The sequence below is a fragment of the Rousettus aegyptiacus genome, unplaced genomic scaffold (genome assembly GCF_014176215.1).
Source record: "Rousettus aegyptiacus isolate mRouAeg1 unplaced genomic scaffold, mRouAeg1.p scaffold_m13_p_6, whole genome shotgun sequence".
NCBI classification, from domain to species: domain Eukaryota; kingdom Metazoa; phylum Chordata; class Mammalia; order Chiroptera; family Pteropodidae; genus Rousettus; species Rousettus aegyptiacus.
The window spans coordinates 16,279,038-16,306,728 of NW_023416309.1; the positions used below are offsets into that span (position 1 = coordinate 16,279,038).

Below are 27,691 nucleotides of genomic sequence, written 5' to 3' on the forward strand. Positions count from 1 at the left end.
AGGTCGAATGTCACCTATACCTGGGCAGATCCTGACAGGTGCTGTCATAGTCTGAGCAAGTCTAGCCACATTAGCTCTCATTTATTCCCTTTCCTGCAGCCCAACTAACCGAAAGGATTAGGCTCAGCGGGACCCTGCCCTGCCCCTCCCTTCTATCCCCAGGTAAAGCAGCAAACTTGTCACTCCCCGGGCTCGTCCCCTGGGGCAGCTTCGCGCTCTGCGCTGCACAGGCAGCCGGAACCCACAGGGGCGATGGGAAAGGAGTCAACCTCAGCAGCCAATCAGGGCTCAACCTAAGGCTCAGCCAATCGGGCCGTGTCAGCTGGGCTTACTTAGCCAATAGAACTCGAGGAAGACCTGACTCGGTGCTTGCGTCTCCGGCTTCCAACTCTGCTAGGCGCTGCGTGGTGTCCGACATCCGAGTCCGCTCCCGCTCCTGTCTCGTCTCCGTCGGCGTCTTTTCTCGTCCGGGAAGCATGGGACGGCAGTGTGGACCCGACATGAGGGTGGCAGAACAGGCGGGCTGTGTGGTGAGAGCTTCCCGGGCCGGGCAGACCGAGGCAGGCTCCTGGAGCTGCAGTGGAGTGATCCTGAGCCGCAGCCCGGGCCTGGTGCTGTGCCATGGGGGCATCTTTTTCCCTTTTATGCGGGCCGGCAGCGGGGTGCTGACCGCGGCGGCCACCGCCTTCCTGCCCGGCGACAGTTGCAGCGACGACCTGCGCGTGCACGTGCAGTGGGGCCCAACGGCCTCGAGTCCAGAAGGCCGCGTGAAGTGGGGCCGCCCCGGGCTGTCCACGCCCCAGTGCGCCGGCCTAGAGCCAGTCCAACCGGCCCGACACCACGGGCGGCCCCTGAAGCCCCAGCACCCTGCCGAGCTCCTGCTGCTGCTGAGCTGTCCAGCCTTCCGGGCACACTTCGGGCGCCTCTTCGGGAGGGAGGCGGCGGAGCAGTGGCGCTTCGCGAGCGCGGCGCGGTACTCCGAGGTGTCGGAGGACGAGGAGGAGGAGGAGGATCAGCTGAGAGCATTGAGCTGGTTCGCTCTGCTGCGAGTGCAGCCCGACCCAGAGGAGGAGGAGGACAAGCACGAGACGGCATTGGCCGTGGCGCCTCTGGGAACCGTGCCCAAGGGCGCGCCGCTGCTGGCCTGCGGTTCTCCGTTTGGGGCCTTCTGTCCGGACATCTTTCTTAACACGGTCAGCCGTGGCGTGCTCAGCAACGCGACTGGCCCGCTGCTGCTCACCGATGCGCGCTGCCTGCCCGGCACGGAAGGCGGCGGCGTGTTTGCGGTGCGGCCCCCCGGGGCGCTGGTGGCACTTGTGGCGGCGCCCCTCTGCTGGAAGTCCGGCGAGTGGGTGGGCCTCACGGTGCTCTGCGCCGCCGCCCCTCTCCTTCGCATCGCCCATAACGCACTCGGCCTCCTGCGCACCTCTGCAGCTTCCCTGGCCTCCCTCCTGCCGCCCGAAGTGGGCACTCGGTGGGGCCTGCCCCTCCGAGACCCTGGGCCTACATGGGCAGCCGCGGCCGTGCTGGTGGAGTGTGGCACCATCTGGGGCTCCGGAGTGGTCGTGGCACCCCGCCTCGTAGTGACTTGCCGACATGTGGCCCCCCGCGAGGCGTCCAGAGTCCTGGTGCGCCCCACAACCCCCAAGTAAGGCCAGAAAGACTGCTCCCAATCTACCCCGTCACCAGGTCTGAGGTCTGGATCTTAGGTTTCAGGTCTTAATCCTCGGAATTATGGAAGCCTTCTGGCTCCACGCTGATGCTTTGGTGGTGTAGTGTGAATAGAGACCTGGGACCCTCCTCTCATCCCTGGCACCTAGAACTCCAGTATAGGGGATTATGGGCCTCCTGGCAGGGGTCGAATGGGGTTTGGGCAATATGCCAAGCAACTCTGTATTTAGTAACTGTGGGGCGTCCCTGCATACCTGACTGAGCATCTTTGAGCTCCCTCTCTCCTCTTTAAATGGATACTTCCTAACCCTGACTTCCTCCCACTCCCCACCCACCCATGGTGGTAGTGAAGTTCCAAAGTCTCAGGATGCTTTCCTCCTGGGATAATGAGTTGGGCCTGTACATCTTATTTATCTCTTAGGTCTTAAACAGAGCTTCTCTTTGGAATCAAAATTATAGATGTGGTGTTATACCTAATTAGAATGTGGTAGTGGGGCTGAGGCAGATAGATTTTAAACACTTTTTGAGTGATCCTGGTGGGCAGTCAGGTTGGGATTTTATACAGTTATTCCCTTTCTGCAGGAAAAGCACTCCTGCCTTCCTTTACTTCCGTTTGTTCTGATAGTAGGCACAGTGGCCTTGGCTTCCTGGCCTGGTTTTCTACTTCATGTTCTATTTCCTCTGTAGTTCCAGGTACTTAACTTAAGCCAAAGCAAAGCAGGATAGTACCTTGATGTTAATGCTGGATGTTCTCCTGTACCTGGCTCAGTCCAGCCTTGCAATCCAGGCCTTTCCAAATCCTAATACTGAATTCTTGAGATTAATCCAGTTTGGCTTTGCCATAGAGGTCCCCATGGTAGCCAGCAGGACAGCCATAACATTATAGGGAAGACTGATTATGAACATTTTACTATGCGCGTAGTCCCAGATTCCTCGCCTCCCACCCTGTTCTTCTGAGAAAACCACCAGATCTGCTGGAAGCTAGCTACCCCTACTACTTTCTATAGCAGGGAGCACCTGTGTGATCTTGGGCAAGTACTTAATCTGTCTAAGATACCTTGCCTTGAGTTGACATGTAAATGTCTTGGAACAGAGCTTGGCACATCATAAGTACTATAGAAGTTCTAGCATTTATGCAAACAAGAACCCAGAGTGATGAAGTCATATCATGCCTGCCTCACCAACTGACAGGATTATCTGTATCAAAATGAAACAGTGAAAGAATATGTTTACTCTGGTTCCTGCCACTTACTATGTGATCTTGGGAAAGTTAGTCAACCTCTCTGGGTCTCAAATGCACCATCTAAAATGAAGATAATACCAGTGCTTAGTTCATAGGGCTGTTGTGAGGATTAAATGAATGCTGCCTGCAGAGTGTTACCATCAGGCTTGGCCTACAGTGCTCACTAGGTGTCAGGTATTTATGATCATGGTGACATGCCAGAAGCTTTGCAGAGCAGTACTCTACAATTGGTGAAGCATGTTTGGAAATAACCCAGAATGGTTAAATGACAGCCCAGAGTTACTGGCCTGGTAGGTTTCAGGGTTAGCACCAGATCTTTTCATTCTCAAGTCCATAACTTTTACTGTTATCCATCCCCTTGCTTCCTCCCAGCACTAAAGGCTCAGAAAGCTAGCCTGTCATTTTGTTTCCCTTGCTTCCAGGAATGCCAAGATCTGGGGACATGTAGTATTTGCCACTCAGGAGACATCTCCCTATGACATATCGGTGGTGAGCCTGGAGGAGGACCTAGAGGGTGTTCCCATGCCTGTGCCCACTGAGCATTTCCACGAAGGTAAAAGACAGAGGGGCCCTCTGTTCTTGGGTAGACCTTGGAAAGGAAAGTTAGTGTTAGACACTCAAACTCTGCAGATCAGGGGGCCAGTCTCCCAGACCAGCTCCCTTCCCCATCCCTGCTGGACCAGTGAGTCTGGGTGGCATCAAACTGGCAAGAAATTCTGGTTATAATGCTTTGGCCGGGGATGCTCTTGGAGGCTTGCCTCTTGTGCCCAACATGCGTATAAGTGCTGGGCTGCAGGTGGGATCTCCAGCAAAGGATAAGCATGCCTATTCCTTAGGTCCTGTGGCAACACAGAGTGGAAATACTGGGTTTTGAGGGCTCCTTATAACACTACAGGCTGGTCAGAGAGGTGTTGCTCTTTTATGGCTCCAGTGGCATGATTTGAGCAAAAGGCTTTGTGATGCTGCCTCAGAAGTACCAGGGGTCTCACTTTGTGCCTGCAGTGTAATATAATTAAAAAGAGTACAAGCTCTCTGAGCTGGCATCTCTTCTGCCATGTACTAGCCCTTTGTCCTTGGACAGACAACTTAATGTTCTCTGCCTCAGTTTTCACATCTGTATCATAGGGCTAGCTCCCTACTCCTGGGTGTTATGAGGCATAGATGGAGCACTCAGCCCTGTGCTTGGCGCATTCAAAGCACTTGGTTAAAGGAAGGTTTTGTAGTGATCATCACCATTTTTTTTTTCACAAATGGACTTCTTAGTCCCAGGAAGGATGATGAATGTTAATTCTTACAAACATTTACTGAGCATCTAGCTAGGTGCTAGGAACTCCAAAAAGTGACTACCCAGTCTAGCAGGGATAGAGGGTAGGGGAACAGCTTGATGCTAGGTGGTTGACTGAGCATGGTGCTGGGAGCTCAGTGGAGGTTCCAGCTTCTACCTCGGGACCTGGGGAAGGCTCTCTGAAGGCAGGAGTATCTGAGCAGAAACTTAAAGGGCAGAGTGTTTGCAACTTTGGAGAGGGCAGGGGTAGGGTTGGGGAGGATGAGTCCTGCTAGACAGAGGAGGCTTCGCAGCTTCACCCTCCTTCTCTTTCTGGCAGGTGAGGCTGTCAGTGTGGTGGGCTTCGGTGTTTTTGGCCAGGCTTGTGGGCCCTCGGTGACCTCAGGCATCCTGTCAGCTGTGGTGCAGGTGGATGACACACCAGTGATGCTGCAGACCACGTGTGCTGTGCATGGCGGCTCCAGTGGGGGACCCCTCTTCTCCTGCTCAGGGGACCTCCTGGGTAAGAGTTCCTTGGCCTTCTCCCAAGCTTCCCCGTTCAGAAGTCTCAGTCCTTTCTAGTGAGTGCTCAGTGTCCAGCCCCAGAAGCGACCCTCTGTCTAGGAAGATGGTGTCCTTAATGCCTGGGAACTAGCTAATCAAAATTTTCGGGCTGTTCTGCTCTTGAGGGTAGATGCTGAGCTATGAGGGAAAAAATCTGAGTTCTGGTCCCTTTTCTGCTACTAAGCCACTCTGTGACCTTTGGTAAATCACTTAATCTCATTCAATCTGTGAACCTTAAGAGTTTAATTCGTCCAAGGGTTGCAGACTCCAAAATGTACAGAGACTGGGCAGGTAAAGTGAATGAATGAATGAGTGAAGACAACAGGGAGCGGAGGGTGAAGGGATGAACTGGGGTGAACATCATTCAGCATATTTTTGCCATATTATGAATTAATGTGAACCTAACACTGACTGATCTCCAGTCTTTTACAAGATGCTGTGAACCTTTTGTGTGTGTGTGTGTGTATGTGTGTGTGCATGCACACGTGTGTGTGTGTGTGTATTTGTAAAGTCTTTTGCGTTTTAAATTTGGGTAACTAATTTGAGTTTTTTAAAAAAGTCTCTTTACCTATTAAAAAAAAAAAAGTCAGCATGAGTCTATTAGATACCTCCAGCTGCTGTCCAGCACACAGGGTTCATGTGCACTTCCTTTTCTTTTATTTCTGAGTGCTTTCTCCCCTAGTGAGAGAACTTGCTTTTATTTGCTACAATAGATTTACTTATTTTTTCAACCATAGTATAACAATTTAAGTCAACTATAACTTAAAATATATATGTATTTACACGCACACTCACATACACACAGATAAGTCGATATAGAAATAAGTATGTGTATGAATGCATGCATTTATATGTATGCGTGTATATATATGTATATATATGTGTGTGTATATATGTATGTATGTATGTATGTATGTATGTATGTATGTATGTCTCAGCTCTGTCTGCTGTGACACCCCAGTTGTGGTGAGCACACCCAGAGTCTAGATCTTGGTTTCTGAGGGCCATTCTCTAATGAAAAGAACTGGGAACTGGTTGATTCTAGGAGCGGGAATGGGGAAAATCCAGAATGAGTCTGGAGCACCTTATGGTGCTGGAAAGGAAGGAAATGCTAACAACAGCAATATGACGGAGCATATCAGATGTTGAAAGAAAAAAGAGCTGACTTGAAGGAGCCCCCATTGGAACAATTTGTACAACAAACCAAATAGCAATAGTATTAGATTGTAACTCAAAGAAAAGAATGAGTATTCATGAGTCCATACAGCTATGAATAAATATCTGAATAAATTTTAAACTGGAGACAACCAACGCTCTTCCTTACAGATTTCCAATTAATAAATGTAGAAGAAATGGGGGAAATAGCAAGTCATTGTTGGTTCATTGCTGTAGGAATTGCTGCAGACAGGATCCACTGATGTATGCTAAAATCGGTGGACAAATTTTAAGTAGAAACAAGATATTTGCCTAACCCTAAAATATTTAGTACTTTACAAAGGGGAAAAGAGTAAGTCTACAGTGGAGAAACCTGGCAGATACCACCTTAGCCTAGTGATACACCTCATAATAGGAAGCACTGAGAAGGACACATTGATTCTACAGTATTCTCAATAATTCTCAGTCATATCTTGAGAAAACATTTAGGTAGACTCAAATCGAGGGGGAGAGTCTACAAAATAATTGACCCGTTCTCTTCAAAGTGTCAGAGTCATGAAAAAAATGAAAGACTGGAAGTGACCCAAAGGGGAAGAAACTTAGGAGACATGACAACTAAATGCTGTGTGGGATTTTGGATTGCATCCTGGAGGAGAAAAAGAGCATTAATGGAAACACTGGTAAAATCCACATGAGATCTACGCTTTAGTTAATAGCATTGTACCAAGGTTAATTTCTTTGTTTTGATCAATGTTTTGATCATGTTATTAACAGAAAGGAAAGCTAGATGAAGGATGTACAGGAACTCTACTATTTTGGCAAGGCTTCTGTAAGTCTAACATTGTCTTTAAAAAGTACGTGCATGTTCCTGCACACACATATACACTAAGCAGGCCAAATAAAATGTGTCTGTGGATCCTATTCATTTTGTCATCCACTCAACAAGTGTGCCTCCTCTGTGTTGGGCACTGTTCCAGGTCCAGGGAGACTGCGTGAGCAAAACACAAAAATCCTGCCCTCATGGACCTAATGCTGGTTGGAGAGAAAAATGACAAAATAAGTGAAAAAAAAGATAGTATGTTAGAAACTGATCGCGTTAAGGACAAAGTAAAGCCCAGAATGGGGACCAGGGTTTGGGGAGCTGGTGTTCATGAAGGGAAGCCCAGATTCTGTCACTATGAGAGTACTTCAAGCCCCCAGGAGGCCTAGGGCCACCAGGATGGAAATGGGCTTCCCTTCGTATCCATCTGTTTTCCTTGTGACTCTCACCTTCTTTTCCTCTCTCCTCAACAGGCATCGTAGCCAGCAACACCCGGGACAATAACACAGGGGCCATCTACCCTCACCTGAACTTCAGCATTCCCATCACGGTGCTCCAGCCAGCCCTGCAGCAATATAGTCAGGCTGGTGACCTGAGGGGCCTCCAAGAGCTGGACCACACCACCGAGCCAGTAAGGGTGGTGTGGCGGCTGCAGCGGCCCCAGGCAGAGACCCCACAGAGCAAGCTCTAAGGCTGTGTCACCCTTTGGAGAGAAGAGCAACCAGTTTATGCCATGGGATGATGGCAGCCTCAGGATCCTGACGTAGAACACCCCAACTGGAAGGCCTCCCCATCACCACCCATGTTGTTCGGCTCTGGAGTCTGATTCAAACTTCTCAGCCCCATGGCAGCCCATTTGAGGATGTTTTCTTCAGTCCCCATCTCTCTCTGGCCCCCCGGCATTAGATTCAGTTGTGTTATTCCCCTTCTGGGGAACCCAGCACAACTGCACAACAGCCCTGGTCCTGATAGACAGACACTGCCTGGAAGGCAGCCATTGTGTCTGCTCCCTATCTCCTAATGCCCACTGGCTGCCTGGAACACTGCTCCACTGGAGCTAGGCTCCTCTTTGCTCTTTATCAGAGTTGGGGTGACAGAGCACTGGGACTTCCTCAGAAAACTTTAGCAGAGAGGCCCTGCTCTGATGACCAGAGGCAAAGGAAAGGAGCATTTCCCTCTTCTGCCAGACCTATGGGGAGGCAGAGTTCCCAAAAGTCAGGACTCCAGTATATTCATATGTCACGTGTCACTGACATACAGAGGCACTGTGATGCAATGCCTTAATTTTCCAGCCCATACAAAGGGTCTCAGGGATCTTGGGGGATAGAATGTGTCTGGTTGAGGTTTAAGAATAAACAGGACCTACCTAGAAGAACCTCTACACTTTTGAGAGTTGAATCGGGAATGGGACAAGCACCAGGCCCAGAAACATACCTTTTCTGTCCCATTTTTTCAGTGGGGTTTGAGCTCACGGTATACTCTCGTGCCAGACTAGTCCTGGTAGCTGGTCATGGTGCCAGTCTGCACTGGATGGTGCTCGTAGATCCTGAAAGGTGGTGGCCTTGGCCTGGCAGCGCGTGTTTACAGAGTGCTCGGGATGTGCTCAGGCCTGTGCTAGGTCCTGGGACGTGTAGGCCCTAAGATGTTGGGGAGTTCAAAGGTTAATGAGACCAAATCAGCTCCTATGAGAAGACAACCCTGCAAGTCACAAACATGCACTGTGTGCCCACGGCCCTATGTATGTGGGCCCTCAAGAAATGATGATTAAATCATTGACAGGTTGAATGCCATTTTGGGCCTGGCCAGGGGCACTAATTCTAATTATGAAGAATCCCTGAGAGTACTTTGTATCTAACATCTATTTGTTGAGTGCCAACTCTGGGCAACCAGAGAACACTCCTGGGATGGTTGGTCTCCTCTTTATAGATTAGCAGTGGGTCCAGAAGACAAAGCCTGAGAGAAGTGCCACAGTAAATTAATGGTAGCAGAGGCAAAGGCTCAGGTCTGACTTTGCTGGGAGGGGCCCGGGGAGGGCTTACATCAGCATTTGTGGATACCAAGGAGCTCAGGCTATTAGGGAGAAACTGGTGTGTCAGCCCATGAGTGCAAAGACAAGGCAGCTCTGTCCTATTCAGATGAAAGACTGTTCAGGGACCCAGAGAGGGAGGATTAGGCAATGCTTCATCAAGATGACTAGAGCTGAACCCTGACAGGAGAGTAGGTGTTTATCAAATGGACTGGAAACAGGGACAACCTGTGTCCCAGACTGAGAGCAGTGGAAGCTGGTACAAGGAAGTGTGAAAATATGTTCATGTTCTAGCAGTGTTAAATGGAGAGAAAATTGGAAAGGAGCAAGACTGGAGGCTGGAGAACCAGTCGCAATGGCCCAGGTGAGAGAGAAGACAACTAAGGCAGGATTGGCTGAGCTCATGGCTGAGAGTCAGCAATGCTTCCTCCTCTTAGATTCTGTAGTATTAGACAGTTTTGCCTGCTATTCCTACTAATCATTAAAGTTCCGTAGAACTGCCAGTGTTTCAGCATCCAAACTGTACCTTCAACTACCTCTGGCCCCCTGGAAATTCAAAGACAAAAGTCCTTTGTTAGGCAAGGAGCCCTAAAGTTCTGTTGCAAAGCTATGGGCATGGGAGCAGGAAGAGAGGAGTGACGTGGAGTGAACTGCCTGGGAAGGGGCATGAAAGAGGTTGCACTGAGATTCCCTTCTTTTGGATCAAAGTGTTCTCTGGTTGCCAAGGATGTGTTGAATATCAGACATCTTCCCTGATTTTCATGGTTTGGGGTAGGTGCTTGAAGATGGGCCACACCAGCTATGACATGCCGTGCCCAAGCCTCGTGTGGGACCACCACACAACTCTTCTCCTTCCTGGCTTGAGGTTTGTGCTGCTAATTTTAGGGTCCTTCCCCTTGCACCCTGCTTATTGGAATCCCCTTCATTTATCTAGGCCCAGCACTTCCAAGAAAACTTCTTCGACCTTCCCAAGCCTCAGGGCAGGCTGTAGTGCTCTCTGTTTACCTCTCTGTCTCCCACAGGGCCTGGGCATGTGCCCAGTAAATTTCCGCTGCTAGTTTACTCACAGTTGAGGCTCTTCCTTGCCTGCTCAGTGACCTCTGCCTTCCTTAGGAAACTCCTTCTGAGGGGTTTCCCGGCTTTACGGTCAAGGCCCACCTCTGCTTTACTGTGTGATTTTGCCTAAATTCTTAGCCTGTGAGCCTCAGTTTTCCTCATCTGTGAAATGGAGATTATAAAACCTACATTGGAGGACCCAAGTGAATAGTAAATTGGAGAAGCTATCCAAAATTGTTTGTTCAATAAATATTAGCTATTATTTTTCTGAATGCTGGTAATATTGTTTCATTCGAAATGCATCATTCCGGTTGCCAGGGATGGGTGGAAGGAGGGAGAGGGGTTTGATCTCATGGGACACTCTTGTGCCAGACTGGTCCTGGTAGCTGCTCATGGTGCCAGTCAGCACTGGATGGTGCTCGTAGATCCTGAAAAGTGGTGACCTTGGCCTGGCAGTGAGTGTTTACAGAGTGCTCAGAATGTGCCTAGGCCTGTGTTAATTGTAAAACATCATTCATTCATTTAAGCAAATATAGTGAACTCCTGAAGAACCAGGTGCTCCGTCAGTGCCAAATACTGAGGACCCAAGCAAAGTCCAACAGAATGAGGTCTCTGCCCCAAAGAGCTGATCAAAGGTGGTTGTTGCTGTCCTTGGTGTTAGAGTTTAATCCCATCCTTCTTTCCCATAGGAGTTTCATGAGTTAAAAAACGAGATAAAAGCTATTTGGAAGTTTGCAAAGTCTCAGGCAAATGCAAGGCTTGCGGTGCCTAGATCATCAAACCCAACTCATGGCTCTATGATGGTTCTCTGTGAGACAGGATTAGGATAGGCAGGGCCCATGGGCTCTCTGAACCCACAGTCTGGTATCATTGCTCTTCTGGGTCCCTAGGGGCTGACAAAAGGATATAGAGACTCCTGCATCTCTGACTGTATTCTTTCCTTCAGCCCACATTGACCAGGCAGGGTACGAGCCAAGATAGGAGTTGAGGCAAGGATTCCAGAGAGCTGGAAGATGCAGCCTGGGCTTTGTTGGCTAAGAACGAGAGTGGGGTGCTTATGGGAGCACACCAGATTTCTCCCAGGTCAAGATCATTTGGGGCACCAGCGTCTTCCTGATAGAATTCCCATTGGTATTAGATATCAGGTCTTTGATTATAGCTTTTGGAAGAGATACAGAAATGGCCACTTCTGGTATAAAGGTTCATGAAAACCAGGAAATATTGAAAAGAGTGTTGAGTTGGGAGCTAGGAAGCTGCCAATGCACTACTAGCTGGCCTCAGGCAAGCTGATCAGCCCATATAAAATACCTATAATAAATGCTGCTATGTATTTGTTGCTTCTCTGTGCAAGGGATCAAACTAAAACACTTTACATAAATGATTCAGTGACTCTTTTCCACAACTCTGAGGATAGTTGCTAATATTTGCAGTAAATAGATGAAGATGGCTTATCTATAATCGAATTAGCTTGATCCTACCATGAGGTTGTAGCTTGCATCAGTACATTTCTCTATAGATCCTAGTCCAAGCTTTTTATTTTATTTTATTATTTTATTTCATTTTATTATTTTATTTTACATATTTTATTTTTATTTCATTTTAATTATTTTATTTATTTTATTTTTATTATCTTATTTTCTTTGTATTATTATTTTATTTTATTTATTTTGTCCCAGACTGCCCTCCTACCTAGTTTGCCCAATTTCAGGCAGCCCTTCTGCTCCCTCATCCTTTCACCACAGAACATAACTCAGACCTGTCACTCTTCTGCAGTGGCATCCCGCTGCCCTTGGGATGACAGGGACAGTCTTCATTAGGGCCTGGAGGTCTGTACCAACCTGCCCACGCTGGCCACCCTGTCTTCCGCCTCTGCCATGTTTCTATCACCTCATTAAACAGAAAGCAGAAACCATGCCTGTTTTGGTCTCTGTTTTATCTCCTAGCGCCTATCACGGGGCCAGGCATACAGTCGTGCTCAACAGGATTTGCAGAATTATTTATATGCGCGACAGAAGGTTGGTAAATCCTCCTGCCCGAGGTGGCACAGGCGGTGCCTGAAAACCCTTGCTCTGAAGTTCCGGCGGCGTTAAAGGTGTCTGGCAGAAAGTTGGGCAGAATTTTGAACTCTCCTGTCCGAGGGTCCTGCGCGGCGCAGCTGACATCGACCTTAGGGGTCATCTGTTTCAAGGTTAGGGCCGTTCCCACCCACTCACGGGCCGACAGGGAACACTCAGGCCGCCGCAGTTTCCGGAAGGAGGGGGGGGGGCGGGTCCGCCGGGGGCGTGGCGTACGGGGGGCGTGGCCGGGGCGGACGTGTTGAATCACGCTGGCCGGGAGGCGCCTGGCGGAGTGACGTGGCAGTGAGAGGCAGCTGGCGTGTGAAGTGACGCGCTCGACGGGCTCTCGAGGTCCCTCGCACCTGCAGGGGTCCACGGACGCCTGGAATAAGGGCGCATCAGAGCCTGGAAAAAGCAACGGACAGAGTCGGAGGTCGGTGGGCCCGAGTGTGGGAAAAAGGGGCTGTCGTGTTTGGGATACGGGGCTCGGGCCCGCACCACCTCGTTCCCCTAAAACACAACAGGGAGGTTTACTCCCGGAGAAGTCAGGGCAAACTCGCCCCTTCCCGTCCGCTCCCTGAAAGTCCGGCTAAGTCTTCCCAGGTAAGACGGATTACCCTATTCCCTCCTCTCCTGCTCCTAGGGTCAAGCTGGTGTCACAGGGCAGGAGGAAAGCCTCCGTTTCCAGGAAGGTAATACCTGGGTTACCCAGTGCTCACTGGCTCTGGGTGCACTAAGAGGTCTGCTTCACACCTCCATGAAGTCCCAGGTCCCCTGGGGACAAAAGCTACTGGGTGCTGAATTAACTCGGGTGGGGATGTTCCAGGAAGCCTAGGACTCCTGAAATCATCGGGAACTGCTTATTGGAGATGATGGTGGGCGCTTTCCTTCCCACGCCACCCACTAAAGACACCCTGCCTGTCTCCTTCGGCGGTCCCTTTGACCCTTGGATATACCTTGAGGGTGAGGCCAGAAGAGGCTCTTGGAAGCTGATGATCCCAGAGGAGGACAGACACAGAGTAGAGGGTCAGACAGTTTAGAGAGGCTTCCAGGCATCCCAGGTACGTATCTTGTGTTCAAAGGCCAACTGGTAGAATAAGTAAATGTGTAAAATATCAAGAAGGCCTGCTTAGTTTCTAATGTGTGCAGGTATGCAAGCCCTAAGCTCTCAGACCCCACCTCCCCTCACCCCAGCACCTAGAGAGAAGCCCTCTGAAGACACCGTGTGTAACCCCACATCTGGAGGACCTCCATTTCAGGGGAGGAGACTGCCTCCCTTCCTTGGGCTTGCCTTACTCAGGACTACCCAGTGATTAACTGGTGGAGCTGTGCAGAGCAAGTGTATTCCGGGGCCAGCTTGGTCTTTAGCTGGTGGTGAAATGAAGAAGCCAGGGTCCAGACACAGTAGACAGATAATGGGGGTGTTCCAGGAACCACAAAGTGACTGGATCCCAGGAAAATGTACAAATTTCATGGTCTAAGTTTTTTGTACAGTAGTCTGTATGACATCGGAGTCTGTCTGCCCAGAGCTGCCCTCTCCTGGGCATGAAAGGACAGCTTCTTCCGACTTTGAGTCCCTTTTAGAAATTGGTCTTTTTTGGGTTATATTCAGCATGTGTTCCCTGGGGGTCTGGCCATGGAATACACACTTCTAACCTGTCCTCTGGTGTCCAGTGAGGGAGGCTGTGGGCCCTGCTCCCTCCCCCATGTGGAGAGGAGGCATTCATGGTGCTTGGAATCACTCTAGCAGGCCTCTCATTCAGGGTGGCCACTCTGGAAACATGGCTGTAGAAATCTACACTGGGTGCAGCTGTGTGTTTTATCTGTAATCTCTATAAAGCAAATCTCGCTGGTGTCCTTGCTTTGATCAAAGCCCATATGGTTCCTGCTGTATGTCTTCAGAGGTGTGACCTCTCAACTACTTTGGCATAAATGTAACTTCCTCGCTTTTCAGTAGATTCCTAGAATCTGTATTAAAGAAGACTCCCCCTAGAGTGAGACTGGGTGTCCTTGATAGAGAAAACAGGATATACTGAGAAAATTCCAGTGTAAACAAGATTGCGTGTGTGTGTTCGGGGAGGAGTAAAATTCTTTAGGAGTTGCTGGACAATTAGTTTTTTGTTCTCTTGGATGTCTTTTATGCTAACCTTCCTGAGAGATTCAGCTCTCTCCCTTGGCTTGATGTTGAGTTAAAAATCAGATAATGGCTTTTGCAGTTTCTCAAAAAGTTAACTCTAGAGTTACCATAGGACCTAGCAATTCCACTCCTAGGTGTACTCAAGAGAATTAAAAATATATTTTCACACAAAAAATGTACACGACTGTTTATAGTAGCATTAGTTACAATAGCCAAAAGGTGGAAACAACCCAAGTATACATCAGCTGACAAATGGATAAACAAAATGTGGTATCTCCGTACAATGGAATACAATTCAGTCATAAAAAGGAATGAAATACTGATACATGCTTGGATGAATCCTGAAAACATGCTAAGTGAAATAAACCAGATAGAGAAGGTATGGATAGGCAAATCAGTAGATACAGAAAGATTAGTGGCTGCCAGGGCCTAGAGGGAGGGGGAAATGGGGAGTGACTGCTAATAAATGTGGGTTTGTTTTTTTTTTTAGGGTGATGAAAATGTTCTGGTATTAGATCATGATGATGGTCACACAACTTTGTGAATGTACTAGAAACCACTGAATTGTATACTTTACAATAGCTAGTTTTACATGAATACTATCTCAGTTTACAAAAATTAGATGGTAGGAGGCCTGCCTTGTTTTTAAAGCTTTATTTTTTTTGTAAAAATGATACACTCATTTAAAAATATTCAAACAATACCAAAAAAAGCTCAGAGAAGAAAGTAAAAACATCATCTGGTGACATCTATGACGATATTGGTTTAGGGCTCAGGTCTGTCAGACTGTTGAGGATTGAACTTAGGCAAGTTATTGACTTTCCTAATTGGGGAGAAAAACACACCTATTCAATGCAAAGGTATGGGTATAAGTGTAATGAATGCTAGCTCCTACAATCATTACATGAGGTGTGTATATGTAGCTAAGTACATTATCTGGTTGCCCATAAGTGGGATTAGGCTGTACATGCTGTTCTTTTATCTGACCTTTTCATGGACAAACTTTTTTTTAAAGACTTAATTTTTTTAGAGTAGTTTCAGATTTACAGCTAATTAAGAGGAAGGTACGGAGATTTCCCATATGCTTCTTGTCCTTGCATGTGCATAGCCTCTCCCGCTATCAACATCCCTTACCAGAGGGGTACACTTATTTAGTTAATGAACATGTATTGACATAATCACACAAAGACCACAGTTTACATTATGAGTCACACTTGGTCTTGTACATTCTATGCGTGTGGACACATCATGAACAAATTTTTCATGTAAAAATCATCCACTCTAAAAATAAATGGCTTCCGAATATTCCACTGTGTGGGTGTATAACAGTGTATCCTATAGTCTTCCATTAATGGAGTCTCCGATTGATTGAGGCTGTTGGCCCAACACCCCTGCTACATTAGAACATATAATTCAACATCATCATTTGCACACATGCTTTTGGGGCACTTACAGGGTGTGTGTCTGGAAATGCAGGTTCATAGCTTAAGCCCAAGATTTAGGTGTCTGGCAAAGTATGGCCAGCAGAGAGGAGTCCAGCTGTGCTCAGGGGTCAGGCAAGAATTGGCACTGGAAGAGCCAAGGGAGAGTCTGTGTCCAAGAGTGTTGGGCAAGGGAGACTGCTGAGGAAAAAGGGTGCAATCGGCTGGAGAACTGTCAGCCCCCCATCCTGTAGTGGGAGTGTCAGAGGTCAGTAGAGGAGAGAGAAGAGCAGATTCCAGGAGAGGATCAGGTGGCTTGGAGTATAAAAGCCTCTCCCATGCCCTCACCTGGCCCCTTATAGACCTGTTGTACCTTTGGGCTCCAGACACCCCACTGGACCTTCAGAGAAGCAATTTGCCTTCGTCGAGGGTGTGCCTAGTTGGACAGGCCAGGGTTTGCCCTTTAGGGAAGCCAGGTGATGATCCTGGGGGTGCTAAGGAGGCAGGGGTTCAACTCCTTTGGTTAATCCACTGCCCATCAGGCTTGCACTGGGGTTGCTGGGCTTTTTCTCCTCCCTGAGAAGGAGACCCTGTGAGGGACACTGGGCAGGCCTGGCGATTAGAACTGGCGAACACGTAGGCCCAAACGTTGTCCTGGTGTTGTGTATGCTGGCCCCTGTCTCTCGCCCTCCTGACCTTCCCATCTTGTTCCCTGAATTTGTCCTAAGTCTTCCTTTCTGCCACTGGACTTCTTGGCCCAAGCTATTCCCTCTGTGGAGAAGGCCCTTCCCCCAGCTATTTACAAAGGCTCTTCTTTGAGCTTCCCTGGGTGGTCCAGTGTGACCTGACCCATGGTGGACCCCCTTTCTCTAACAAACTGTGTAGCCCCGCTCCGGCGTGTGCCCTGCCAGCTTGGAAGCAGAGCCCTCTGGCTGTTTCCCAGACTTCCTTGCTGGCTGCTGGCCCCAAGGTCAGGCTAGCACAGAGGGAGCCATGCTGAAGGGAGCAGGTAAGACATACTCCTTCCACAGCCTGCCTGCCTTATCACCTGCCACATTCGCAGGCTCTGCTCAGCTCCTAGTGTTCACTCCTGAATTCTAGCTGGGCCCTGGGTTTTCTTGGGTTTTGGTTCCCAGGAGATTTTCTCCTTTTGGCCCAGTTGGCAGATTCCGCCTGATGAACATTCAGTGGATCAGCTCTGGACAACCTTTCTGAGGACCTGTAGCAGCAAAGGTGGCACTGCCTGGTGGGTACTTGTCCTGGTCCCAGTCTTGCTGAGGGCTCAGTTTCTTCCTCTGTAAATGGAAGAAACTCAGTGCGCTGGGGACTCCTCAGCCAGTGAGAAACGAAGTTAAATTCCTGCCAATCTTCTGTGCCAGATCTACCCTCCTTCTGTAGGTTCTCCCTCCCCCAGGGACAAGTTAGGCAATTGATGTTTAAATACCAATGAGAATGGTGCCTGGAGGCCCAACCATAAGCTGTCCCCATAAATGTGGGAAGATTTGGGGCCACCATGCTTTGGAAACCTGTGTGTGCAAGGACATCTCAGGATGTCTTTTACCCATTACAGGGGCTAAATGGAGACCCAGAGAAGGGAGGGGTTGTGCCTCAGGCCACACAGACGATGCAGGACAGAGTGGTGGCCTTCCAGCTACCTGCAGTGTTGCCTGAGAGAGTTCCAGATGGGCTGGAACATGCTTCCCCATCAAGCCTTTGGGCAGCTTACTGTCTGTCCTTCAAGGTTGGCCTGAGTCCGCTTCCTCCTTCCTTGCCACCCAACCTGTCATCCCCCACTATGAACCTCCCCTCACTGAAGCTCATAGCAGCTGTTGGGCCTCTTGCTGCTTTCTGTGCAGCGTGAGCTTTGCTTTTTTCCTTAGTGCCTCTCCTTCGCAGCTTGGTTTATTTCTGCCTCATTTTAGAGCCCAGCACAGACCAGGGGAAGGTTCGATTGCCTGTTGTATCTAGCCAGCATCTCCCAACAACCCCTCTCAGGCTGGCTGGGGGAGCCCGGGCAGGATTTGCCACCTTCTCCTTCTTTTGGTCTGTGCTCAGCAGTTCAGCATCTAGTGACCTAGCCCAGCTCTGTCCTCTGCCTCAGATGTCCTCCATTGTCTAGCTCTTGGCCAAGAGTTTCTTGAAATTTAGCTCCTTAGGGACTCAACCAAGGTTTGTTCTTAATTTGCTGGGAGCTGATCAGGCTGCTGCAGTCCATGTGCGAGGGTGAGCCTGAGGTGCACTCGGCCTACAGACCAGGCCCCCCACCCTCTGCAGGCACTATCACTGATGGCAGCTCCCCTGTCTGGGCATCAGGCAGGACCATGTTTTCCCCCTCTCATTGGAGCCTGTATGATCAGAACTTCTCCCCCACCCTCTTTCCTGCCAGCAGACATTCCTTCTTGGTCATTAATCAGCACTATTTCTTCCCCAGCAAATATTTCTTTTTGCCCTCCACCCCGTCCTTGGGGGATGTTGCCCAGCAGTCCTGGTGTACGTCCGCTGTCTCAGAAATACTCAGGGGAATGATCTGCCCATCGCAGGCCACTCTTCCCCACCCCACTGTCATGACCTTGGTCACACCACATCCTAGTTTGCAAGTTGATTGTCATAACCTGCTAGTTGATCTCTTTAGTCCTGGGCTCAAGCTGGTGACCTGCGAGTCAACAGAATCTGGTCACAGTGTTTGTTTAGTGCAGGACTTAATCAATTTTGCTTAGTTCTTTGACGTGGCCTTGCTTGCAGTTCCCCACAGGTGTGCCTACTATTTCTATTACTATGCACCTGACCAGCTTCCCACATCACCTGGCTCTTTGAGTTTGTAAGCCCCACCTTTACAGGGTCAGGGACCCTAACTGTCTATCTCTCTGACCATAGGATCGCATGTCAAAGAACAGGAGCTCAATTAATGTATGTTGTTGAGTGAGCAAATATATTGAGTGAAAAAATGGTGCAGAATAGTTTAATGTGTGCTAAATATAATTGATTGTAGGTGCACAGAATATGTCTGGAAGGATTCATATAAACTTGGTAACAGGGGATACCTTGGAGGAGGGAACTGGGTGGTTAGGGGGTGGGATGGAATTATGATACCCGTCATTACTTTGGAATTTAATTAAAATTTTACAAAATTGGAATTTTGTTAATGAATGATTACATAATTAAAAAGATCAAGTCTTGGCATTTGAGGCCTTTCTTGCTGTGTGCTCGCCCCTGCCCTCTCAGCCTCAAGTCCCCTTTGACTCCAGTGTGGTCTCTCCTATCCCAGCAGTGCCTGGTTTGAGATGGGGTCCCAGGTCTCGATGGACACGAAAGGCGTGCACGTGGTGATCGTGGGCGGGGGCTTTGGTGGGATTGCTGCTGCCAGCCGGCTGCAGGCACTGGACATCTCCTTCATGCTGGTGGACATGAAGGACTCCTTTCACCACAACGTGGCAGCCCTCCGGGCCTCCGTGGAGAATGGTAATGGAGTTATTTCTAGGGCTTTCTTGGCGAGGGTGATCTTGTCATGCTGTGGGTCTGGGGGTGGTTAAGGTCACTGGCCTTAAACAGCTACTATCTCAAGGCCCCAGAAACAAGAGCTTGAGCTTCCTTGAGGACCTGAGGCCCAGACTGGCATCTTGAGGGGTGGTGGATACCTCGGGTATGGCGCTGGCTCAGCTCTTTGGCCAAGGGCCCCCCTGTTGGTATGTAGCTCAGGAAAGGTTCTGAGTCATCCGGCCTCCTGTGGACAGCCCAGTTTTACACTGTGACCTCTGTTGTGTCCACCCACTCCCCAGGGTTTGCCAAAAAGACTTTCATTTCCTACTCTGTGAGCTTCAAGGAAAGCTTCCGACAGGGCCTGGTGGTTGAGATTGACCTGAAGAAACAGGTGGTGCTGCTGGAGAATGGTGAGGTGAGCACAGGGGCTGACCTGTCCATCAGCTGCTTCAGGAGGCCCCTGGAGCACATGGCTACTGGTGGGAGGAGACCTGGGTGGGTCTCTTCAAGGATTTAGAAAGTCCTCCGTGGTCCCCAAGTATCCCCCCTACCCGATGCTGGTCAAAGAGCAGCTTCCTCTTAAGCAAAGGCCTGACCACAGCAGCCACAAGTGTGGTGGCAGATATTTCTTGAGCTTTTCCTGTATGCTATAGGCACTGTCTTAAACCTGACATAATTTCATTTAATGCCCACTATGACTGTGAGGGAGGCGGTATGGCCTTACTTTACCAAGGGGGTAAGTGGCTTGTGTAGGGTCCCATAGCTGGGAAGAGACTCAGCTAGGATTTCAACCCAGGCAGTTTCACTGAGCCCACATTCTGAAAGCCAGTGTTTTGGACCAGCCCCAGGCCTGGCCAGTACAGGGAGCCCTCCTTGCTGGCTAGAATCAAAGGGCAGGCACAAACGTGATCTATATCCCTGGAATGGGAAGTCATGGGGGGCAGAGGTTTTCTTTACTCCTGGATTCCTCAGCCCCAATGTGTAGCACGGTGCCTGGTTTATAACTACAGCGAGGTGAGCTCCATCAGCGAGCTGCCACCAGCTCAAAGCTAAAGGTTTTGGGGGGTGGATTTAAAAAGTGGGCACAATTCCTTTTCTCAGTGAGTTATACAATTTAGTGTGAATCAGTCTTCCTTAAATTAATTTTAAGGCTGGAGAATCCCCAGTTGGAAAGATTACTGAGAGTCTCTTTGTCCTGTGGTTTTGGGCCAAGCTTTTCAAAGCTGTGTGGGCATCTCAGGCCTCCATGGGGAAAGTGGAGGCTGAGAGGGATACAGGCCCTCTGATCTCTTACCCATCAGAGCATGCAGTTTTGTCAACTTTATATATTTAGGCTCCAAACAGGACTTTTATTCCTCACTCCCTTCTTTTCTTCCTTTTTATTTTGGGGGGCAGGGTCAGGGACAGAGAGTAGTTTCTTCTAAAATACCTAGGAGATTCTAAACTAATTCCATATTGGAAGCTCGAAACCTGCTTATTCCCTATAAATAGTTTTCTGTCTCCTACTCACCTGCCCCCTGCAGTGGTGAGGTCACTCCTCCCATTTCCATGTTGGTGGCTCTGGCAGGAGGTAAAATCTGCTTTCTTAGGTATTTCCAGGTTCTAGTGCCATTCCGTGGCCTAGAGTGATAGTTTTTCTCCCCTCCATGGAGGGCTGCCTCTGAGTGCCCAGAGGGGCCTCACCACTCAGTGCTCCTTGCCCTGTGGGCCTGGGATTGAATGCAGAAGCCCAGGCCTACCCTCACCTTCCTTTTCCTTGCCTCTCACAGGCCCTGCCCTTCTCACATCTTATCCTGGCCACAGGCAGCACTGGACTCTTCCCTGGCAAGTTGAATAAAGTTTGCAGCCAGCAGGAAGCCATTCAGGCCTACGAGGACATGGTGAGGCAGGTAAGCTGCCCTCTGACCAGGGGCAGAGCAGTGAGGGAAGAGGGTGGCCTCTGGAAGAGCAGAACAGCCGTGGGGGTTTAGGGCTGCAGCAGGGAGACCCCAGGAGGTATTCGGGGCTGTGACAGTGGTTGTAAAGATGGAGAGTTAATAGAAAGAGAGTCCTAGGAGGAGACCTTTGGATCTGTGATCAAAGCCTGTACGTGAGCACTGAGACCTGCTCACATATCTCTCGGCGTGTCCCTGACTCCTCTCTTGGAGCTTCCAGTTGCATAGGCCTTGTGACTTATAGAGCAGGCTTGGATCTATGCCCTGAGTCAGCTTTCCCAGTGATCCTGAGAAGTGGGCAGGATGAGTCTATCTATATTGAACAATGCGGAGTTGAGACCCTGAGAGGGATCCGAAGGCGAGTGCTGCCACATGAGTAAGGCCAGGTCTTTTCCTCTCTGCAAAACATCCGAGAAGCCTGGGGAGAGCAGACAGGATGGAGGGTAGGAAACAGGCTTTGAACTCAGACCTGGGCCATCCATGGTCCTGGGGAAGGAGAGCCTCTTGGGGCAGTTGTGAGAATTGAGTAAGAAAATATGGGAGACACTCAGCAAATGCCTGGCCCTGAAAAAGTACATTTAGACCCTGAATTTGAAATGGGTTCTCCACTCTCTTCTTTGGCCAAGGAACCCTCACCCTAGGCTGACCCATGAGGCAGGCTGGGTTTGAGGGTGCCTTACATTTCCTTCTGCTCTAGGTCCAGTGCTCACAGTCCATCGTGGTGGTGGGAGGAGGCTCTGCAGGAGTGGAGATGGCAGCAGAGATTAAAACAGAGTATCCTGAGAAAGAGGTGGGCAAGCGGCCTTGACTTTGACCTCTTAGTAGTCAGCTTCTTTCCGTGTTGTCTAAGGAAAATCAGGTCCTGGGAGGCAGAACTCCCTTGATATAAAGTGGGAGTGCATGTTTCTCATCTCCCACTTTCTGTATTGGGGAATCCCCTAAAGTCCCTTCTCCTGGGAATTTTTCCTGGAGATGCAGGGGTCCTGCCTTCTGGTCCAGCCAGGAGGACAAAGCTCAGGAAAGACACCTTATAAAAGGTTAACTCCTGTGTCCCCTGCAGTGCTCTGGCCTTTGTGGTCTAGATGTAGACTTTGATTACCTCTTTTGCTGACAACTAGCTTGGTCAAAGGCACCTTTAGTTGTTTTTTTGTCTGGGGCAAGCAGCAGCTTCTTTGGTCCTTAAGAGACGGTAGCCTTTGACCTCGACAGCCACATGGGGAAAGCCTGCAGGATAGCCCCTCACTGTGCGTACTGGGGAAGGACTGGCCAGCACTGCCTCCTGCCCATGGAAGAGTGTCCCTGTTTCCTTTTAATAATGGAGGGGTGAAGCACCTGCCTGGTACCCTGGAGAGAAAGAGAACATCCTGGCAGGCTGTAAAGGCTCAGCTGAGGGCTAGTGATGATTAATAGTTATGGGTCCTGGGGACAAGAGCCTGCTGGCAGCTGATGCCAGATGAGCTTCAGAGTGTAACATGGAGCCTGTGACTGGATCTTTTTCCCTAGGGAAAGGCAGGTTGGTGTTGAAGAGTAAGACCTATACGGCTAATTTAATTATACAGTTGTTTTCTGATGAATTGTTGGAAATTATGACTGATTGATGTGAAACTTTATTAATTTTGATTTATGGGGTAAAGACCAGTCTGAAGAGGGAAGTAACTCAGTATAACTTCCATGTGTTCATAATTAGACAAAAAAGGGCAGTGGTAGTCACCCTTTCATAAGGACTCAGTATGTGTTGTTATGTGCTTTATATATATTTTCTCCTTTCATCATTAAAAAATTCCCATGAGCGGGACTGTGATCTCGTCTTACTGAGTTGTCAGGCAGTTTCTGAATAAGTATCCTTGATGGGATATCAACTCAGGCAGTCTGATTTCAAAGTCCGAGTTTTGAATACCATTCTAGGCTGCCTCCTACTTCCCTGTGCTGACCCAAAAGCAAGTAGATGTGCCTGAAAATGCCAATTTTAGAACCAGCTTTAATGTAAATGTCAGTCTGATATACAGTTAGAATGCCAATGGCTTATATATAGACTGTATAGTTGTAAGTGCCCAAGGATGCTTGAAGATAGCTTTGCGCGTGGCACTTGGGGTGGGTTGTGGAGCACTGGTGCATTCTGAGCGTCCTAGACCAGGAGATGAGGCTCCAGCCCAGCTTCCTGTCAGTGTCCTGTCTCTGGTGTGGGGCAGATTACTTCACTTGGGCCTCTGTCCCCTATCCTATAAACTAGAGGTAGAGGAGGAGGTGGGGAAGATGGACCGATGTGTTTTTAAGCCTTTTCATGTGAGCAGGAGACCCAGTGGCTCCTTCTCTGTCCTGTGGTTGTTTGTCCCCAGGTTATTCTCATTCACTCCCAAGTGGCCCTCGCTGACAAGGAGCTTCTGCCCTGTGTCCGGCAGGAAGTGAAGGAGATCCTGCTCCGGAAAGGCGTGCAGTTGCTGCTGAGTACGTGCAAGTCCTCCCTGTGCCGCCCCTCTCCTTGGTCTGGTGAGACTGGGCTCACAGGCTTGGTCGCTGTCCCCGGCTCGCTCTGTGTCCTGAGGTTGAGCATCAAAGCCCATTTGAGCCCTGTTGTCCAGCTAGAGGTTGTGTCTGTCCTTGGGCAGGGTAGAGGCTCTGATACTTATAGGATTTCCATGCTGCGGAGGTGGCGCTGTCTGCAGAGGAAATTGCTTTAGACACTATGCAGGAGGTACCTATATGTTGAATGATTTAAAAATCATCTAAAGGATTTGACCTGAATTATGATGCCTCTGCAGTGGGGAGAATAGGTTTTTTTTGGTTAATTTTGTGGGTGATGAGGAATGTGGCTTTTGTCCAGGGCAGAAGGGAAGAGAACCACCCAGCCTGTTAGAGAGTAGGGCTCTAACCCCAGTGGTGTGACCGCCACACTCTCGGGGCTCAGCCTCCTTGATTTTTGCAGGAAGCCCATCCTGGCTCTTGGTCTCCTTACACCTCGCTCTGTAGTACTGTGACCAGGCAGGGAGGAGATGAGACTGGCTTCTTGACTTTCCTTGCTTTGCCTTTGTTGGTGTGCCTGGCTCATCCTGCCTGGTCAGGATGGGATATCTGACAGTCAAGGGGGAGTGTCGGAAGTCTTCCTCAAATAGCTTTCCCTAGAACTTGGGAAACTCAGCCTCAAATTGCTTCTTGGAACTATCTTCCCATTGGATCCCTTGGAGCCAGTTGTCCAGATTATGCTTCTTGGGGCATCAGAGTGGACTGGAAGAGGGGCAGGGAGGGAAGGAGGGAATGAGAGTCATTGCCTAGTTGGGCCACAATGTCCAGGCCTTTCCTGTGGGTCTCTAGCCTTCCCCAGGTCAGCCTTGGCTTGTACCCCAGCCTTGCATAAGAGGCTATCCTCTGCCATCCTCCTGGTCACAGACCTCCCTCAACAGGTGAGCGGGTGAACAACCTGGAGGAGCTGCCTCTCAATGAGTATCGAGAGTGCATCAAAGTGCGGACGGACAAAGGCACAGAGATGGCCACCAACCTGGTGATTATCTGCAACGGTATCAGGATCAACAGCTTTGCCTACCACAGTACGTTTGGTAAGCAGGAGGCTGAGCCGTTGCCCACTCCCCAGACTGTCACCTCATTCTCCAGCCTCCCAAGAAGGCCCCACAGGCCTCTCCCCAAGGAATTGGTACCACCCTACCTTCCACTTCTATCCCAGCAGCTCATGTCTCTTCTGAATGGTGACATCCAAATTTTAAATTCAGATTCTGGCCCACTCTTGTCGTGCTCTTCTCAGCTGTGACGATGATGACTTAGCCCAAAATGCCCAAAGTGACCAGAATTTTCCAAAATTGGGGCCCGCTCCCTAGTGGTGAGAGGTGAGAACAGGTTTCAGAGAGATGAAAAAGATCCATTTTCTGTTTCATTCAGAGGAAATTCAGGGTCAGACATTTTTCCGTTCACAGGTGTGCTGCTCTCCTCAACCCCTGATCCAGGCGTTTGGACACTTGAGCTTGGAACAACCACTGGGGAATGGGGGCAGCAGTGCGGCCTCATGCTCTTAAAGCTCGATATTGAACTATCTAGCTAACTGGAGAGCAGGTGGACTGATGGCCTCCATGTGTGAGCTGAGACTCAGTGGCTCCTTGTCAGGCTCCTTGGTTTTTTCCCGAGTTCCCTTCCTTCACAAGTTGCTTATGCTTTGTGCCCTGCAGGAAAGACTTCTCTAATCCCAGAGGAAGGAAGTTAGTCCAGGCCAGGCGTGGGGGTGGGACTGGGGGCTTAAAATGGAGAGATCTCAGAATTTGACACCTAATTGTCCTAATGTCATATTTTTAAAGTACCTTAAAATGAAAAGTTCATTATTTATCAAAGCCCCGCATTCATTTAAAAAATCTGATCCACGTTCAAAAGACAATTCAAGACTTGGCTAAATTGTAAACTTAATCACCATAGGTTAAACTTATAGAGTTACGCATATTATGTAAAATGACACTTGCTGTGTTTCTGACCAGTTTCCGCCCTGGAACAGTAACCCTGCCTTTGCAGGAAGAGTTCTGAGGTAGGGACTTTGGGCAGAGAGGAGGTAGATGGGAGACTCGCTTGTGGAGGGCAGCCTTTGGAAGGTGCTTTGAGCAGCACTGGAGTTTCTTTTCACTGCGTTCTGGGGCCACTTGGCACAGCAACTCAGGATCTTGGTTTCATGTTGGTTTTTCCTGGCAGATAGCCAGCTGGCCAGCAATGGCTCCCTGAGGGTGAATGAGTACCTCCAGGTGGAGGGCTGCAACCACATCTACGCTATCGGCGATTGTGCCGATGTGAAGGAGCCCAAGATGGCCTATCATGCTGGTCTCCATGCCAACGTCGCTGTGGCCAACATCGTCAACTCCATCAAACAGAGGCCCCTCAAGGCCTACAAGCCAGGTAAGGGAGCCCCACATGCTTCATCGTTTAGAGAGTTGGGGTTAGACATGGCGAAGCCTTTGTGGGCTTTGAGGTAACTGACTGCCAGGACAAACTTTCAAAGCTGGTGACAAAACACCCCCGTAGAGCACTTTAACAATATTTTCAGAATGAATAAATAAATCTTGGAATTGCAGGCCCACGAATGGTAAGCAGGATTATAGTTTGTGCTTCTGCTCCACAGGTGCACTGACCTTCCTCCTGGCCATGGGGAGAAATGATGGTGTGGGCCAGATTGCTGGCTTCTATGTGGGGCGGTTAATGGTCCGGCTGGCCAAGAGCCGGGACCTGTTTGTCTCCACAAGCTGGAAAACCATGCGGCAGTCTCCGCCCTGATGGAGAGGCTGGGCAGGAGATGAGGTACTGCCACTGCCAGGTTAATGGATTGCTTGACAAACGGTACTCCTCTGACATGTGCCAAAGGGCAAAAGCTCTTTTTCTGGGGTAAGATGCCAGTGATGTCCTGACTAGAAACACAACTTATAGAAAACCAAAAATGGAGAGCCAGAGATAGAAATTTTTCAAAAGACGCCCCCTAGAGGATTCTTTCTGGATTTCGAAAGGTCTGCTTGCTGCATCCTGGCTGAATGCTTCACTTGGTCCTGGGGAGGGCACAGTGGGCCTCCTCTACCCCAGGATGTGCGTATGCCTGTGCACATGGGGTGCGGCATTCAGAACTTTCAGAGTAGAGTGGAGAATGGGGTCCTCTGGCATGGAATCCTGTCTGTAAGGGCAGGAAGGAGGGCCTACAAAGTGAGACCAGCTAAGGAAGGGAAGCTGGGGTAGAGGTGGCCCGCACCCCAAACTCTCCCTTTGTGCAGGTGGCTAGGGAAGCCAATACATCCTGTAACACCAGGTTGTTAATAGGAGCCTGATTTTAAACTGTTAATCCCTAGTCTTTAATCTTCATGAAACTTTCTATATTTCTATTTTTAGATTCTGATTATATCATATGTTATATTTATGAAGAGAGAAAAATTTCCCTTCTGGTTAGTGCGTCCTAACAGAGTGAGTTTTTACAAAGCTATCAGAAGTTAAGACTGGAGCTTGGCCTGCCAGCCTCTAGAAGTGTTTAAGAAAAGGCAGCTGAGCTAATGTCACCTTTAGGTGGGTTGCCATCTGATTGATATTCATGGAGCAGCTGAGGTGGGGGGTTAGCTGAGGGGTGGGGGTGGGGGGTCAGCAGGTGAACCCCTCTATGCTTCCAGGCTGTTGTCATGGGGCAAATTTATGTGACAAAGCTCCAGCTGATGTTGGGGGACCCCGTGGGAACCTTTGCAGTTTGTGCCTCTGGTTTCCTGGCCAACCCTAATGTCACTATCTGGAGGCCCAGCCATGTGGCAGTAATGCCTGCCACCAGCAGTGTTAAGGTATATAAATGACTCCTCTATTCATGGGGGAACTTTTAATCTGGAAGAGTCCATTTTGGACCATGTTAAGTTAACTCTCTACAGCAGAAGTGGTTGATGAATTCATCTGAATAAAGTCAGGCCCTGACCCTGCCAACCCTCCTCCTCTCTGCCCATTTTTGATGGTGGCCTCTGAGTACTTGGCCAGAGTCCTTGGGCAAGAACTGGGGTTCTCAGTCCATCCCATCTGGGCCATGGCCCAGGCCTGAGTGAGATGTGTGCCTTCAAGGATGACTGTCCCGTCGGAGCTCCGCCCAAGGCTGCGTTCCTGTGGACCACGGCCAACCAGGCTTCGCTTCTGGAAGCAGGACCTGCCACCTGAGAAACAGGCCATGTTGTGCTCTCTGTCCTGGGACCTAGCATGGCAGGAGTCCCAGCCATTGGAGACAGGCCTTGTTCTATTTATAACATCCTAGACGTGTCCACTCATGAGGACACAGTTTTCCAAACTGAGGAAAATGTCGCAATAAAAGAATATGTTGTAAGAAAGACACTGGATCTTTTATTTTTTTCCTTGCATTTTCTTTTTCTTAAAAA

At 49.4% G+C, this 27,691-nt stretch overlaps 2 protein-coding genes across 12 annotated transcripts; both read left to right on the forward strand.

Annotated features, from left to right (window-relative positions):
- The first annotated feature begins 346 nt into the window (after window positions 1–346).
- TYSND1 (trypsin like peroxisomal matrix peptidase 1) lies at window positions 347–10,071 on the forward strand. The gene is made up of 4 exons (XM_016121017.2): window positions 347–1,648; window positions 3,337–3,467; window positions 4,519–4,701; window positions 7,191–10,071. The coding sequence occupies exons 1-4, from the start codon at window positions 477–479 to the stop codon at window positions 7,406–7,408; spliced, it is 1,704 nt and encodes a 567-aa protein (XP_015976503.2). The 5' UTR covers window positions 347–476; the 3' UTR covers window positions 7,409–10,071.
- A 2,070-nt stretch (window positions 10,072–12,141) lies between these two features.
- AIFM2 (apoptosis inducing factor mitochondria associated 2) lies at window positions 12,142–27,643 on the forward strand. 11 transcript variants are annotated; one of them, XM_036222211.1, is made up of 10 exons: window positions 12,142–12,459; window positions 18,680–18,873; window positions 19,191–19,306; window positions 20,661–20,780; window positions 21,523–21,615; window positions 23,162–23,270; window positions 24,224–24,376; window positions 25,506–25,706; window positions 25,930–26,105; window positions 27,384–27,643. In XM_036222211.1, exons 2-9 carry the CDS (start codon window positions 18,696–18,698, stop codon window positions 26,079–26,081), a joined length of 1,122 nt encoding a protein of 373 aa, XP_036078104.1. In that variant the 5' UTR covers window positions 12,142–12,459; window positions 18,680–18,695; the 3' UTR covers window positions 26,082–26,105; window positions 27,384–27,643. The 11 variants fall into 11 exon arrangements, with proteins under 11 accessions (XP_036078104.1, XP_015976505.1, XP_015976508.1 ...); XM_016121019.2 differs by lacking the exon at window positions 27,384–27,643 and adding an exon at window positions 16,574–16,660 and having other exon boundaries at window positions 25,930–26,905; XM_016121022.2 differs by lacking the exon at window positions 27,384–27,643 and adding an exon at window positions 16,574–16,660 and having other exon boundaries at window positions 18,683–18,873; window positions 25,930–26,905.
- Window positions 27,644–27,691: the final 48 nt, after the last annotated feature.

Excerpts from the sequence above, each read along its gene's own strand:
- TYSND1 (XM_016121017.2), top strand. The coding sequence starts at position 477 with ATGGGACGGCAGTGTGGACCCGACATGAGGGTGGCAGAACAGGCGGGC. Across the intron at positions 1,649-3,336 it reads GTGCGCCCCACAACCCCCAA|GAATGCCAAGATCTGGGGAC; the intron begins GTAAGGCCAGAA and ends CCTTGCTTCCAG. Across the intron at positions 4,702-7,190 it reads CTGCTCAGGGGACCTCCTGG|GCATCGTAGCCAGCAACACC; the intron begins GTAAGAGTTCCT and ends TCTCCTCAACAG.
- AIFM2 (XM_036222211.1), top strand. The coding sequence starts at position 18,696 with ATGGGGTCCCAGGTCTCGATGGACACGAAAGGCGTGCACGTGGTGATC. Across the intron at positions 20,781-21,522 it reads ACGAGGACATGGTGAGGCAG|GTCCAGTGCTCACAGTCCAT; the intron begins GTAAGCTGCCCT and ends CTTCTGCTCTAG. Across the intron at positions 21,616-23,161 it reads CAGAGTATCCTGAGAAAGAG|GTTATTCTCATTCACTCCCA; the intron begins GTGGGCAAGCGG and ends GTTTGTCCCCAG.